This window comes from Festucalex cinctus, chromosome 17, assembly GCF_051991245.1.
Source record: "Festucalex cinctus isolate MCC-2025b chromosome 17, RoL_Fcin_1.0, whole genome shotgun sequence".
NCBI classification, from domain to species: domain Eukaryota; kingdom Metazoa; phylum Chordata; class Actinopteri; order Syngnathiformes; family Syngnathidae; genus Festucalex; species Festucalex cinctus.
This window is the reverse complement of record NC_135427.1, coordinates 15,588,161-15,605,057: the sequence shown is the minus strand read 5'-3', so window position 1 is coordinate 15,605,057 and position 16,897 is coordinate 15,588,161. Positions and strand designations below refer to the sequence as shown.

The 16,897-nt window shown below is 39.2% G+C and overlaps 2 protein-coding genes across 3 annotated transcripts in view; both read left to right on the top strand.

The window, feature by feature from the left end:
* The window catches only part of LOC144005494 (gamma-crystallin M2-like), a 36,120-nt gene extending 25,538 nt beyond the window's left edge, over window positions 1-10,582 (top strand). The window contains exons 2-4 of one of the 2 annotated variants that reach the window (XM_077503740.1): window positions 5,834-5,993; window positions 7,945-8,187; window positions 10,272-10,582. In XM_077503740.1, coding sequence (XP_077359866.1) covers window positions 5,985-5,993; window positions 7,945-8,187; window positions 10,272-10,559 — 540 coding nt within the window. In that variant the 5' untranslated portion in view covers window positions 5,834-5,984 and the 3' untranslated portion in view covers window positions 10,560-10,582. The remainder of the gene's footprint in view (window positions 1-5,833; window positions 5,994-7,944; window positions 8,188-10,271) is intronic. The other variant, XM_077503741.1, reaches the window with a different exon arrangement.
* Window positions 10,583-11,717: 1,135 nt separating this feature from the next.
* LOC144005495 (gamma-crystallin M2-like) lies at window positions 11,718-14,026 on the top strand. The gene is made up of 3 exons (XM_077503743.1): window positions 11,718-11,866; window positions 12,156-12,398; window positions 13,588-14,026. Exons 1-3 carry the CDS (start codon window positions 11,858-11,860, stop codon window positions 13,861-13,863), a joined length of 528 nt encoding a protein of 175 aa, XP_077359869.1. The 5' UTR covers window positions 11,718-11,857; the 3' UTR covers window positions 13,864-14,026.
* The last annotated feature ends 2,871 nt before the right edge of the window (window positions 14,027-16,897 follow it).

Below are 16,897 nucleotides of genomic sequence, written 5' to 3'. Positions count from 1 at the left end.
ACTAAAGAAAAGTTCATAGTAGTTGAATAACATCCAAGCAAAGAAAGTCAGCTATGTGACGCACTATACTATCAAAGAACTGTCCCTCTGAACTCTCCCACTTGTTGAGAATGTAGTTATTGAAAAAGAAGACATGTAACTTTAAAGTCTCTTATCAATCAAGAAAAGAAAGCCAGCTATGTGACACACTACACTATCCATGGTGAACTGCCCATTTAAACTGTATCACTTCTTTGCGAATATTGTTAGATACCAACACCAGTTCTGAGTGTCTCTGACCATTTCAGATTCTCCAAGCCAGCTATGTGACACACTATACTACCAAAGAACTGCCCCTCTGAACCACTTGTTGAGAATGTAGTTACTGATTAAAAAAAAAGACATAAGTGACTTTAATGTCTCATAGCAATCAAGAAAAGAAAGTCAGATATGTGACACATTACACTATCCACGGTGAACTGCCCATTTAAACTGTATCACTTATTGTTAACACATTCACTGCCAGCCCAGCAAAAATGCATTATTTGACGTCTTTTTCCGTCAATGGCAGTCAATGAGTTAAGATGAGATGTAACCAAAATTGATGAATTTTTAAGCAAAATTTGCCTTAAAAAAAGAAAAAAAGGAAAAAAGGATGCTGCAATATAATCACAAAATATATTGGCACATTGTGTTTAACACAGTCACTGCCAGCCCAGCAAAAATGCATTATTTGACGTCTTTTTCCGTCAATGGCAGTCAATGAGTTAATTGATTCGCTTATTGTTAAGTAATGGTAATTGATACCAACACCAGTTCAGAGTTTCTCTGACCACTTTAGATTCTCTAAGTCGGCTATGTGACTCACTACACTACCAGCCAACTACCCGTCTGAGCTTAGTTAATAACAAGCATCCGTACTCAGGTTTGCAGGCCACCTTGTATCTGCATATGCCAGTTCTCAGGTAACTGTAAAGTGTCTGATATCATCTAGGCTAAGAAGATCAGCTATGTGACATGCTACACTACCGAAGAACTGCCCATCTGAACCGTACCACTTTTTGTGAATATAATTAATTGCTGCAAGCATCCAATATAAGTTTCTATGGCCACTTTAGATTCTTCAAGTCTGCTATGTGACGCACTACATTGGCAACATAGCATACAAGGCTCACTAAAGCATGTAAATACAGCTGTAGCTTTTAATGAGATGTTTTTAATGAAGTGAAGATTTTCTGCAAACTTCCAAAGTGTAGTGTTGCAGTGAGCATAATTGACAGCTGCATGCATTTGTTGGCTGCGTCCAAGCGCCTCCCGTCTGCTTCCCGTTCTTCCAACAAACCGCTTCCTCTTTTAATTATCCCCCCAGCAACAAAAAAAAAAAGCTGGAGCACATCAGACATGTGGCGGCAAATCCGGAGGCCCTGGCACGGGCTCACAGCGCCGCCGCCGTCTGGCGTTCCCGATAGAGCGCCGACGCTGGCAGGGACACGAGAGGCGGCGGCGCGCCTGGAGATTCGGCGACAAAGAGCGGCGAGGACGATCTCGCCGGCTTCTCATTTGGGGCGGCTTACTTGGCCGGCGTTTTTTTTTTTCCTCCTCATTTCCCCACCGCCAGATTAAGCCGCGGACTCGCACGGGAGCCATTGTTTACACCTCGGCGGCGTGCTGCTTTGGAGAAGGAGCGAGGCTGCTCTGCTATCTCGCGCGGCAACATTTTGGGGGTGACACTTGTTCTGTGCGCCAGGGTCAACCTCCACGTGTCTGTTTTTGGATTGGGCGAATCGTACGTCCCGACGCCGCTGTCGAGCCACTCAAGTGTTAATTGGATGCTAGCGGAGACAATGTGGCCTGCAAACCTGAGTATGGATACTTGTTGTAATTATTAACCAAGTTCAGAGTGGCAGTTCGCCGGTAGTGTCGTGTGTCAGATAGTTTATTTTGTTTGTTCATTCACATCGGAGAGTTTTAAGTGTTTTGACAACCGCAGTATGGATTATGTCGTCAATTAATTACGACTAAGCCTAATTTTATAGGGCAGTTGTTGGTAGTGTAGCCTCTTTTATTTTATTTTTTTATTTTTATATTTTTTTTTGTTTTTTTAGTTTTTTCTGCATCTGGCATCATATTGGTGACTCTTAATTGGTCTGGGAAGCTTTTTGAAAAGATTGAATTACAGGTATACATTAAAAATGTTCACTTTTAGCTCGAGTTGAAGGTCATTGGATTTTTTTTTTACTTGGCATACACCTTTCACTCCGTGAAATGCGTCATCTTTACTCACTATCTACCACAACATTATACAATTTATCCTAGGGTTGTAACGATATCCAAACATCACGATACGATATGATCACGATACAAAAATTATCACGACCATTAGCGTGTTTTCTAAACATGGAAGGGCCAGAACATGCCTTGTGAAAATTAAACTGCACTAAAAAAAAATGCCACCAGAGGGTGCTAGAAGTGCACAAATGTAAATTAACCTTTTTATTTTTATTTTAACAGATGTGCTGCTTTTAATATTGTGACATGACGATATATTGTGGCAATTTTAATATCACGATATCGCCATTATTGTTTCATTCTTAATGTATACCATACTTATACATACTCTGAGTGTGAGGTGCCTCAACTTTGAGCATGCTGGTATTTCTCGCCCTCATGATCGTAACGACAAGCCAAGATTTGCTGCCCAAATCCAAACTGCTGCCACACCGCCATCTACTGGCGTCTGTCCGTCATTGAAGTCCACAGACAAAGCTTGAATGCTTGCCCATTGAAAATGACGAATTTATTCGTCAGTGGCACTAAACGGTTGGATTCTGTTTGATGAATATATAAAGTAAAGTATTGTAGTACGTCACATTTTGCAGAAATACAGTATATTTTCTTTTGTGAGGCACACATGATAGAGGTTGAAAGTTAACCAGTGGCGGTGTTGCCGTCATCCCGAGTTTCTCCCCACTCGGTGGGGCGTGCATCAATCAAGCGCGTCCTCGCCTGACAGTCCTTCTCCGGGCTAACGGTGTCATCATCTCCCCGCGCGACGACGCGCTACACGCGAATGCACCGCAGCCGACTCCTCGGACACCAATGAACCCCCCGCCTCCGCTATCACGCCGGTCCCTGTTCTCCTTTTCTTCTTTCTTCCGTCATTCTTAGATGAAGAGTGGAATGCTCCGCAACGGGGGGCTTTCTTCTTCTCCTCCTGGGGGGGAGCCAGGAAGAAGCAAGAAGGCGAGGCAAGGCGCTGTGTGATGTTACTTTGCCTTCAGGGAGGGGAGCGGAGGGGGTGTCTTGTAGCTGATGAACGTTCGTACGTTGCTGGGAGCCAACCGGGGTCCTCGCTAACGAGCTCGGGTTCGGACGGCGTTCCGAAGTGATTCCCGGGCTTGGGTTTTGGGGAAAACGACAGTACGTACTTTGTGTTGCGTGTCAAAAGAAATGGCAGAGAAGCGAGCAATGGCCTAACTTTCACGCAGAGATCATGCAAAATTCCTGCATCGGTGCATAACAGATGATGCAGCATTGATAGGCCTCAGCCTTTTTGCATAGAAGCAAACAAATCCTGATACTACAACAATTTTGTGTGTTTAGTTTCCGAGTCTTGGCTTTTGCACGTGTAGAAAAAAATCCAGTTTCACACAGAGAACCTGCACAATTCCAGCAATTTGTGTTTTCGCACAAAACTCAACAAATCCAGATATTGTAGCAACTGAGTGCATTTCAATTTTTGGCTTTTACCGGTAGTGTAAAGCCTCTTTCACGCAGTGATCCTGCTAAATTTCTGCATCATAGCGTAACATTAAAATTGTAAGAGCAACAAACAGCCTTATTCATTTACACAGAATACAGCAAATCGGCACATTGCAGCAACTTTCAGCAGTCCATTTTCAAGGAAGTTTAGGTTCTTTAAAACCTCACACAGAGATTCTGCAAAATTCTTGAATCAGAGCCGAATCAGGTATATACAGTTTATATATGCTGCCTTGTGGCCCAGAGCCCAGCTAATCAGGGAAGATGTGTGCTTTTACAAATATATCGGCAATTCTTCTTCACATAGAATTCCACAACATTGGCACAGCAGAGCCGATTATTTCTGCATTTGTTTTTTTTACACAGAACACAGCAATGGCAGGATGTCGCAACATCCCACAAAGTTTGTGATTTATTATTAAAATATAGAAGAAATGCTGCGTAAGTGTTTAACGCCGAGGTCTCTCAAAGTTGCCGAGCTCAGGGTTTAAACTTCTTACCTGTATCCCGGCATCGCAGAATTCTTTTAGGTTTGAAGCTTCGTCATGACTGTGAGGTTCTAAAGTTAGGAAAATTCTATTATTATTATTATTTTTTTTTTTTTTGCAGCTTTGTGTCGAGTGCAACATTAAAGAGGCCACCAGCCTCCAATTTCCACATTCCTTTCTTATACATTCTAGATAAAAGTGAATATTTATCCCGCCAAACACAAGCATTCGGCGTGCGGGCTAATCTGCCGCCATTAGGCAACTCAGTGTGATGAAAGGCTATCAGTGATCTACTTGTGTCATAGGAAAAGAACGCAGAACATGAAAATGTGCCTGTGAGAGTTTCACACCCATCAAAAGCGCAAAAGCTTTGCGGCTATTGTGTTTCCACAGAACCACAACAAAAAAGCCGGTGTAAAGAGAGGGGGCGCTAGCTCTTTGTTTAGCCGTGAAAGGCTAAAAGATGAGAGTGACCTTTCTGGCATCAAGCAGGACGAGGGGGGAGCGCAAATTCATGGCGGTATCGCTTTCTGGCCTTTTCCCGCCCTGGGAAGCTTGCGGCTACGAGCTAAAAAGTCCAAACGTCTCCGGCTTTTCCACAAAGACTTGTACACATGCCCCGACCTTCCCTTTTATCCGCACGCACGGACCGCTGGTGGAAACACGCCTGTCCCGTCTGGCTTCACACGGCGAGTACTGCAGGCTACGGAAGTGAACGCATCGCGCTGGAGATTATAAAAAGCTTGGCTTGGTTTGTAGTATTTGTGACACCTGGGATAACCTTCGCATACAGCTACAGACTGACTGGTTTACCAAAATCTTAACAGTAACCCCAAAAACTTACCATAACTCTGACCTAAGATCAACCTTAACCTTAAAAGTCCTACATTTAACCCCTTAATCCGAAATCCAGCACTAAACCAACTCTCACCATAAACCTTATCTGAACCCTTAACCAAATACACTAAACTCCTAAATTTAACCCAAAATCTAAACCCAAGCCTCCTGTTCACCCTTACAATAACAGTAATCTGAATTATTCCCAACCCTAAACCTAAACTCTAAACCGTAAAACCGAATATTAACCGTAGCCATTGCCATAAACGCGAAAGCTAATCCCTTAGTTTAGCTCTTATCCAAATCCTAAACCACTTAACATTACTTTTATACTTTTAGACTTAATCTCTTGACTCTTAAACCTAATCCAATCCCTGTCCTCAACCCTAAAACCTAACCTTACCCTAACAATAGCCATAATCGTAACTATTATGCATAACCCTGAACCTAAAATCTACCCTAAAACCAAACCCAAAAACTTTAACTTCAACATCAACGTAACCCTAAACCCTAAACTGTAACACTAACGTTAAACCCGGAGATTAATTCTATCCTGACCCTAATGACCGAAACATAATGAATTCAATGGTTAGCAACACAATGTTGATCTCTCATAGCCCTGATGAATCATTTTTCCTGAAATAGCACGTAGTAAATTGTCACGGTTTCGTCACCTGCTGGTCAGTTTTTTTCTTTTGTTTTTTTTTAACGCATTGTTGGTATGAGGCCGCGCAACCTAAAGACCTTTTGTCCTGTGTTTTCAAAAGGTTGCAAGCGGCCTTCCATAGGTAAACTCTAGCAGAGAGGAGATAAGTTAGCGCTGACAAAAGAGGATCCGGTGCTAAAGGGTACAAGGGAGGATATAAATGGACCCGTTAAGTGTGCATGGAGCTGTGATGCATTAACATCCATTCGACCATGGGGAAGGTATGAACTCATACGCAACAAGCTTTTTTCTTTTTTTTGTCTTTTTTTTACCTTTTATTTCTTCATGTATTAAAAATGACCGAGTGCTCGACCTTGGGCAGGTATTTTATGACCAAAACAACAAATGCGGGTCGCAGGGATTAACATTTTAATTTTTAAGTTTGTCTTTGAAGGAACTCAGACAAAATCGGCCACTTTAAACCCAAATGGTGGATTTTCAGTTTCTCTTTGGCCATGGCTTTAAGACTTTCTAGACCAGGGGTGTCAAACTCACGTTAGCTCAGGGGCCGCATCAGGAAAATAACGGTATATAACTTAAAAACGAGTGCCGTCATTTAGACGCAGATTTTCGCTGTTTGTGTGCCAGCCCTAAATTACGGAGCTCAACTATAATCATATTGTTCCGAAAAATAACACGGACGCAAATGGAACACGGCAACATTTTGCCTGTATAAGTTCCGGTCGTGTTAAATCTACCTGTTTTGCATTTATATTGTTCCCATTTTTCGCGGTTTTATAGTATTTTGACTGATTTTGCAAGGGCCACAGAATATTGTGTCCTATTGTTATAAAAACATGGAACCTACCAAAACAAAAGATGATTTTCTTCTTTCATCAGAAAAAAAAAAGGTATATTTCTATCTGTTTCCATTTTGCAGCAATTGGCATTAGAATCTAGCAAAGTTTCACAATATTCGCAAATCTGTTTAAAACTGTGGGGAAAAAAAGACATGGTTGATCTCTTACACTCTGATGCCACCTGCTGACCGGTTTTGTAATAACTACCATTGCTTGAAGCATTATCTTCAAGTCAGAGGCTGCATCAAAGCCTCCTATAGGCTCTAGCATAAAAAACAAAAAACATATAAACATGTCTTTGGGACCATGGTAATATTTAAAATAGAGCATATTTATAGGTTTTTGGGAGCAAATGAGTTAATGATTTTATAAGGACGCGAATCCTTGTCATAGGTATTTGTATGACCAGAAAGTGAATTTGTGTCATATTTAACACGTTTATGTCGGTCTATGCTTTAAAAAATAATAATAATTAAACAAACCTTAACTTTTAAGTTGTGTGTAAAGTAATGACACCCAGGACGATTCCCCCGTACAAGTTGCATTGCTCATCTGAGAACTGCTTGTGAAATTACAAATTTATATGTTTTAATTTTTTTTTTTTAACTTTACAAAATCATCTCGCGGGCCGGATTAAACCCCTTTGCGGGCCTGATCCGGCCCGCGGGCCCTATGTTTGACACCCCTGTTCTAGACAGTGTCGTAAATTCAAATTTCTTTGTCTAGTATACTTCAAATCTGGTAGCAATTAGACTAACTACAAATAATGTACATTTTTGAAGGAAATAGCTGTGAAATTTGATTTAAAAAAAAATTTGATTTTTAGAGGATCCCGGCGGATGGATTATAGTCACCCTAAAATGGCCACTTTGAACCAAAATGGCAGACTTCCTGTGTCTTTGGAATGGTTAGCATTCTGGGCTAGTAGATGTGGTTCAAATTTAAACATACAATTTTGGCAAGTAAACTTTTTGAAGGGCACCTGGAAATGGCGGACTTAAAAGGACTTTGGACTGAACTTTCTCCATGAACTGACTAAACCTTAAATTCTTTGCGATAGCGCCATCTGTCTGTTATTTGCTAGCCAATTTCGTGATGCTAAATTGGAGAATTTCCTCCAAAATTGTCAGGGTGCCACCAAGCCTGGGAAATCCTGAAAACGGCCAACATTGACAACCTCAAAGGTCAACTTTGAACCAAAATAACAGACTTCCGGAGTCTTTTTCAACATGTCTTCTTAAGACTTTTTTGTGCATCTGCTCATGATGGACGTTGCTATTAAATTTCATGGTGCTAGGCTGAACAGAATTCAGAGGCTGAATTTTCCAAGATTCCAGCGCAAACATTCAGCAGTCTCTACTTTGCATTCCAGATCGTCTTCTACGAAGGCTGCAACTTCCAGGGCCGCCACTGGGAGTGCGGCAGTGACTGCGCCGACACTTTCCTCCACTTCAGCCGCTGCAACTCCATGCGAGTGAGCGGCGGTCACCTGGTGGCCTACGAGAAGGCCAACTTCGCCGGCTACCAGTACGTGGTCGGCCCCGGCGACTACCCCGACTTCGGCAGCTGGATGGGCTTCAACGACCGCATCCGCTCCTGCCAGATGTTCCCGCCGGTAAGTCAATCAAACAGACAGCTCCGGTCCCCCCCCCCCCCCCACCCTCCGCCCCCCCCTCGCCCCGGTGTACCGCCGCTCACCTTGCACATCAAATGGCCGCCTTTTCAAAATGGATGTCAATCAGCGAGGCTTTTGATTCCATTTAGAGATCCTCTGGCAGGTCACGTCATGAAAGGCTTTCGCTGCGAGGCCCACAAAGGAGAAGCAGTCAGCCTTTAAAAGGAATATCATACAACCCCATAAGACTCGCCGCCTTCATTCTAATTCCGCTAATCACACAAACGGCTTCTGGCACTTTTAGGCAGCGGCGTAAAAATGTTTTTTTTTTAAATAAATAAATAAATAAATTCAAACTTGTGTCACGCCCCTGAAAGTGTTGCTGCTTAAAGAAGGCTGACTCGCTTTCAAAAGTGAAAGATCATCTCGGGGCACAGAGTTCAGAACGAGTTGCAAAACTGGCGTCAGATTCGCGTCGCTGTTTCCGCTCCCAGCGGCGGCTGGTAACAAAGTCCAAATACTTGATGAGTACATTTTTCAGGAATCTCAGCTGAACTTGAGTGATTCTATTCGTCACAATGTTGTACTTTTGCTGCCTCCATTTGAAAACAACCATGCAGTAGACTTAGTGAAATCCGCAACATAGAATTTGAAATACTACTTAATAGGAATTGCCTAGTACCTGACGATACGATTCGTATCACGATTCATAGGTCACGATTCGATTCAATACCGATTAATCCCGATATGAATTTACAAGTCGACTGTTGCGATTTTTTTTACTCAAATTTAGAAAATACCATTCAGTAAACTTGTGCATGTACACTGTAAGATTTGTATGAAAATGTATTATTTATTGATCTCAAACTTCAGTTTTATAACTGTGAGTCGGTATTTAACAAACAGGTTGTAACCTTTTTTCATATTAGAACAGCATTGAAATAAAATATTAAGGCTTAATGTTCCATTAATGTAACGTTCTTCCATGCTTAAGGTGTGAAAGTTAGACGTTTTGTTGAATATTTTTTTCATCAAAAATTAGTGTTGTTCCGTTTTTTTGGCCCCCGATACCAATACCGATACCCAGCTTTGCAGTATTGGCCGATACCGATACTATACCGATACTTCCTTTTTTTTTTCCTCAACATGAAAAAGCTGCCCTGCCATTGGTTTAGACCATTCAAGGGCCAATAGGATATCTTAGATCGGCATGCAGTGAACATGTCACATATCAGTGAATGTCATGCACCCGCAAGACACAAGATGCTGCATCCAGTCCTATATTAGCATTGGAATTAATGGTATCGGCATGTTACTTGTGCGTAGTCACCGATACCGATACCACTGTTTTAATGCAGTATCGGCACCTCTGCCGATACCAGTATCGGTATCGGAACAACACCATCAAAAATGGATGTTAAAAAATCGATTCGGCTGCCTATTGAATCGATTCGATTATTGCGTGCTGTAGTATCGCGATATATTGCCGAATCGATTTTTTTTAACACCCCTACTACTTAGGCACATTTGTGTAGCATTTACGACAATTTCGCACTTTCAAAATAATACAAACACGTTTTTTTTAAAAAAACATTTATTTTATTGAGAGAGCACAAAAGCGATTGATAAAATAAAAATACTCCCATCCCTCTCTTTTTTTTTTTTTACAGTAGTCTAAATTAATTTCCAAACTAACAATTAAATGTATCATCTCACAATATACATAAAAAATCATGCCCAATGATGAACATGATTAAATTCCATCCGTTACTTTTCGTGGGAGTAAGAAGAGGATTTGAGTCAATCATTAGGCTGAGTTGAAATACTTCCTGTTTTCACTCTTCTTCCTTCAAATTTATAGTGACAAGCAAAATAGTGTGCCGCCATCTCGTGGCCGACAGTGGATTTACACGCAAAATAAACAGGCGGTGGAACGAAATAGGTATAAATTGGAGTTTTTCAAATGACGAGCTATTGCTTGGTTGATTTATTTATTTATTTATTTTGTTCTTTTCTCTGTTTTAAGCCAAAATTTGACTTGCAAGTGATTGTCAACCCTTTAAAACCCCACCCCTGCCTTCTAGTACAGGGGCTCGTACAAGCTGAAGCTGTTCTCGCGTCCCGACATGTCGGGCCAGGCCACGGAGGTGTCGGACGACTGCCCCGACGTGTACTCGCACTTGGGCCTGCACGACGTCTACTCGTGTGACGTTGCCGAGGGCTTCTGGGTCTTGTACGAGCATCCGGACTACAGGGGGCGCCAGTTCTTCCTGCGCCCGGGAGAGTACCGGGCCTGCGGCGACTGGGGCTGCCAGCAGCCGGCCGTGGGCTCGCTCCGCAGGATCAAGACCCTCAAGCCCAATGAGCAATAAAGTCGCACGTCTTTCAACACAAAAGTGCTTTTTTTGTGGCGTTATTTCCGCTCCTTTGGATTTTGATAGGCCACATCCCGGAAATGAAGACTGCCCAATCATATCGCGGCACAGAGCAAAAGTCTATCCCAAGGTAAACAATGTTTCGTCTGTTAAAAAAAGAAAATATATATATATATTTTTTTTTACTTATTCTATATAATAAAGTAACAAAGAGAGAGAGAGTAGTAAAGCTTTTATTTAAAAAGTAAAATAATAAAATAATGGCCATGTATAATAAGAGTTTTCTTTTAACCCTGAACCCCCCCCCCCCCCCCCCATAAGAAGTTTACAAATAAAACATCTATTTATAGTAAATGGTATGTACTGTTTAGTATAACTTTAATAAATAAGTTTAATGTATTTTTTGATAAGTAAATAAATAAACAAAAATGACCATGTAAGGCGTTAACAAAAAACGACCATGTAGATAGTAAGGCCTTTTTTTTGGTTTACTAAATGTTTTTTTATTATTATTATTATTATTTTATTTTTTATTTTTTTTAATGACCATGTATAGTAAGACGTTTTCTTTAAAAAACAACCATGTATAGTAAGGTGTTAACAAAAACGACCATGTAGATAGTAAGGCCTCTTTTTTTTGTTTACTAAATGTTTTTTTTATTATTATTATTATTATTATTTTATTTATTTATTTTTTTAATGACCATGTATAGTAAGACGTTTTCTTTAAAAAAAACAACCATGTATAGTAAGGTGTTAACAAAAACGACCATGTATATAGTAAGGCCTTTTTTTTTTTTTTCAAAAATAACCATAGTTATTTTTTCTTTTTTCTTTATTTTTTTAAGTGACCATATATAGTAAGGCGTTTTCTTTAAAAAAAAAAAAAAAAAAAACACACACACAACCATGTCTTCCTATAGTAAGACTTTTCTTTAAACGACCCTGTATATATATTTTTAAAAAACTATGAATAGCAAACATAGTGAGAATGAATGAATTTAATATTTAATCAAATTTAATCAAAAAGTTTGCCTGACATCATTATCTGCTCGCTAATAAATGCCTATTGTGTTTTTTGTTTTGTTTTGCTGCATGGGGAAAAGTGCAGCCGTACAGTGTTTTCCACAGCGCTCGGGTGGGACAAAGCGACCAGCTCTTGCAGCTGGGTCAGCTCTGCTGACTCGGCCACGCTTGGCTTTTGTCCGTGCAACCCGCTGGGTCTATAAAGGCAACGGCCACCGCCGCGTCTCGCTGGTCAGAGCTGATCTGCACTTGATTGAAACGCAGTCACAATGAGCAAGGTAAGTGGCAAACCCACGGATACTGCTGCTTTACAGTGTCAAATGCAAACTTTGCCAAAGGAAAACCTTGGAAAAATAAGGCAAAAACAAACAAACAAAAAAACATGATGTATGGTAAGACTAAAAATGGCATGATGGTGATTTGAAAATAGATTTTATTTTCATTGTATTTATCAATTTATTTCTGCCTCACCAAAAAGCAGAAAAAAATTGTATTTCACCCCATCTAAAAGAAGAAAAAAATGTATTTTACGCTCCAAATCTTTAATATCACACTTTGCTTGCGCAGATCATCTTCTTTGAGGATCGCAACTTCCAGGGCCGCCAGTTCGAGTGCAACGGCGACTGCCCCGAGATGCAGAACTACTTCAGCCGCTGCAACTCCATCCGCGTGGAGAACGGCTGCTGGGTGGCCTACGAGAAGCCCAACTACGCCGGCTACCAGTACGTGCTGCACAAGGGCGACTACCCCGACTACCAGCGCTGGGCCGGGTTCAATGACTGCATCCGCTCCTGCCGTCTGGTGCCGCCCGTGAGTCGCCAACACTTGCAAAAACAACTTTTTCCTACAAAAAGAAAAAACGTATCTCCACATTTTCCGAGTTTTTTTCTGTTTCTGTTTAACTACATATAATATTATTTATTAAAAATGTATGTTTATAATTGTATTTATTGTATTTTATCATTATTCCTATTTTCATTTTTTTGTGTTATTTGTATTTTTATTTTTTATTAATTAAAAAAACTCGTGTAAAATTAAAAATGTGCATCACCATTTTTTTACATTTTGTAAAAAAAAAAAAAGTAAAATAACAATAATAAAATAACGACCATGTATAGTAAGCCGTTTTTTTTTTGTTTTTTTTAACCCTGACCTCCCATAAGAAGTTTAAAAATAACACAAAACAACTAAATTAAAAACTATTTACTGTTTTGTAAAACTTTAATAAATAAACACATTTTATTTTTTATTTTTTTGAATGAATAAATAGATAAAAATAACCATGTATAGTAAAGCGTTTAAAAAAAAAAAATACCATGTATCGTTTTGTTTTTTGTTTTTTTCTGGTATCTCCTTCAATACTATTGGAAAAGCATTTCAGGTGACTACCCTTGAAGCTCATCGAGGGAATGCCCAGAGTGTGCAAAAAAAAAAAAAAATCATAAGAGCAAAGAGTGACTATATTGAAGAATTTTGTTTTTCTCCATGTAATTTTTAATTTAATTTAATTTAATTAAAATTTAAAAGAATTCAAGTCTTTCACTGATGTCAAGTGGAAACACTTGAATCTCAAATTTTGGCAAGTTGTCCACCAAAAAAAAAAAAAAATCCTCAAATTTTTCTTCTTATAAAAAAAAATAAAAAAAATTGAGGTGTATGTTGTAAACGACAATACAAAGATACAACATGCGTCTCCAGAAAAAAAATAACAAAATCAATGCATTTATGGTTTTCATATGAAAAGAAAATACATAATAATGTGAGATTGTTGTACAAAGATTACATTTAAAAAGATCAAAATTTCCATTTTCAGAAAGTTTGTCGATGCACTGAAAATGCAACAAAACCTGTTTCTCCAAAAAATGAACAGCAGAAATGAGCCTAACTCTTAACATCGTTTCGATATACGAAGTAAATACTTCCAAAACAACAATTCAGTATCTCCATTTGTCAGAAAAACTATTCAGGATTAAAAAAAAGTTTGTGTTTGTTTTTGCAGTACAACGGCAGCTACCGGATGAAGATCTTCGAGCGCTCGGATTTCGGCGGCCAGAACCTGGAGCTGATGGAGGACTGCCCCGACTTGAACGAGCGCTTCCACACGCGCGACATCTCCTCGGTCAACGTGATGGAGGGCTACTGGATGCTGCACGAGCATTCCAACTACAGGGGGCGCCAATACTTCCTGCACCCCGGCGAGTACCGCCGACACAGTGACTGGGGCAGCGCCAGCCCCACCATCGGTTCGCTCAGGCGCGTCACCCAACTCAACTGATCGCTTTCTCTCGTTCGTGCGCATCGTCGTCAACATTCCGTCACGTCCTCTTCATGTCTTGTCTATTTGCTGTGACATAACACACACACACACAATAGTCGCCTGTTAGAATGTTTTTTCTTGCCTTACTAAAATGAACACAAATAAAATCTTCAAAAGTCAACTTGCTTTGGTGGTGGAATGAAAAACTTTCACAGTCAAAAATGTAAGATGAAGAAAAAGAAAAATGACCTCATCTTAGTATGCAAACAACCCTTTTTTTTTTTTTTTTTTTACTTTGCTTTTCTCGTAAGAAGAAAACAAAACTTACATTTTTATAACGCCCTATTTGTCTTTTTATTTTTGTAAAAAAAAAAAATATATATATATATACATTATAAAAATTGATGTATAGTAAGACTATACTAGTATCTGGTATCTCCTTCAATACTATTGGAAAAGCATTTCAGGTGACTACCCTTGAAGCTCATCGAGGGAATGCCCAGAGCCTTGATCGCGAGATGCTGTGACTATCGCGTGACCGGTAGCGAGACTGGGAAAATCTAACATGGCGGCGCTCTGTTGCTAAAATAGAATTAGCTTTATATTTCTAATTAAACCCGAATTTAATGATTAGATAAATTCGATTTTTTTCTTTTCTAAGAAAGATCGGAAATATTATCCAGTGTGGACGACCTCGAACGTTTTATTGACGATCATTTTTATAGCTGCGCGATGGATGAGTCGGCGGCTAGTCGGGATAATCCTTCGAAAAAAAAAAGGAAAAATGACTCGTCAACAGACACGGACGATTTAGCAACCGCCGACGTATCGGTGAGTATGCTGGATTCCATAAATAAAAAACTTGACGTCCTCTGTCTTATCCGCGAGGACGTCAAAGAATTAAAGGCAAGTTTGGAATTCGTTAGCCAACAGGTAAGCGATCTCCAATGCGATAACTCCGAGCTACGCTCCTCTCTCGTCGCTGTCACAGCCGAGTTGGAGACGATTAAAAAGGAAAATAAAATGCTAAAGGAAACGGTCTTAGATGTTCAATCCCGTAGTATGCGGGAAAATCTAATATTCTCAGGTATATCCGAAAATTCTCCAGATAATCCAGAGGGTGAGATAAAAAAATTCATGACATCATCGCTAAAGATCCCACAGGAGACGGTAAATAATATCTCTTTTCACCGTGTACACCGGCTCGGAGCTCGTAAGGGCAATAAGCCCCGTCCTATTATTGCTAAGTTCGAACATTTTAAACATAAAGAATTGGTAAAAAGTAAAGGACGGGAGCTCAAAGGGACATCTTTCGGGATGAATGATCAATTCCCAAGAGAGATAAACGAGCGGCGAAAAGTACTGTTTCCTATCATGAAACAAAATAGACAGGAGGGTAAACGGACTTCGATGGTCGTTGATAAATTATATATCGACGGCCAGCTATTCCGAAACCCAACCTCGACCCCTTGGCTGTTCTAACTGACAATTGGTAGAGCCGAGCATTGTGTGATTATTTGACGTAGGTATATGTATATGTATGTGTATGTATATGTGTATATATGTATATATATGTATATGTATATGTATGTATATGTATGGATAATGGGTTACGAAATAGAATATGAATTTATATTATGCATAGGCTATATAGTAATAATAATAATAATAATAATAATAATAATATAGAAATATATTCTTAAAAAAAATAAATTAATAATAATAATAATAATCTCGCTTAGGTCACCATTTACTGGTGTATTGTTATGTTGAATCCCCCACAGATTTCCTTCACACTCACTTCCCCCCACGTTTCTTCACTATTATACTTATCTACTTGCTATCTCTCTCTTTATATAAATTATATAAATTGCCTAATTACTCTTTTGCTATCCTACAATATGTTAATATTAATAAGCAGCTTATATAGATGTATACATAAGACTGAGTCTATATTGCTTGTATGCAGAAATTAGTTCTGGTCTCCTGGAATGTGTGTGGCGCTCGCTCCCAGGCAAAAAGAATAAAAATTTTAGACCATCTCTCAAAATTTAAGGCAGATATTTGTCTCCTACAAGAAACCCACTTACAAAAATCAGAAGAAAAATTATTTATAGATAAAAATTTTAGTCAAGTTTACTCTGCCTCCTATAATAGTAGACAAAGAGGTGTCTCTATACTTATACATAAGAATTTATTCTTTACTCTAAATAATATAGTAACAGATTTAGAGGGCCGATATATTATTATCCAGGTAACTATATTTAATAAAGTATATACAATTGGTAATTTATATGCCCCAAATAATGATGACCCTGATTTTTTCCATGAATTTTTCTCTCGGTTACTCGATTTAGCAACAAATTCTACTATTATTATTGGAGGTGATTTTAACACGGTCTTGAACCCGTTAATAGATCGTTCTAATAATACGATATATACAAGGCGATTACGATCCGCTAAAGTAATAGATGAATATATGGAGGATTTTGGCCTCAGCGATGGCTGGAGACTTCAAAACCCAACTAAGAAGGAATTTACTTTCTTCTCTGCTGTGCACCGATCATTCTCAAGAATTGATTTTTTCCTTACAAATAATTCTATTGTTGATAAAACTGCTATAAAAATACATTCTATAATTATAAGTGATCATGCACCAGTCTCCCTCACTCTACAAATTGACTCTACCTTTAAACCTCCCCCGATATGGCGTTTTAACATCTCATTACTGAAAGACGTAGAGTTTGATAAAATTATTAGAAGGGAGTGGGCAGATTTTTTGGAAATAAATGACTCTCCAAATATATCTCCATCTCTTCTCTGGGAAGCAGGGAAAGCGGTAATTAGAGGGAAAATTATATCATATTCAACTTATAAAAAGAAACAGGATCAAAAATTAGAAAAATACCTGGAAGATAAAATTAAACAACTAACGGATGAATATGTATTAAACCCAAATAATCAAATATGGATAGAACTACAGAATATAAAAATACAGTTAGATAACATGTTATCTAAAAAGACAGAGTTTATAATACAACAGTTGAGATAT

Excerpts from the sequence above, each read along its gene's own strand:
- LOC144005495 (XM_077503743.1), top strand. Across the intron at positions 12,399-13,587 it reads CCTGCCGTCTGGTGCCGCCC|TACAACGGCAGCTACCGGAT; the intron begins GTGAGTCGCCAA and ends TTGTTTTTGCAG.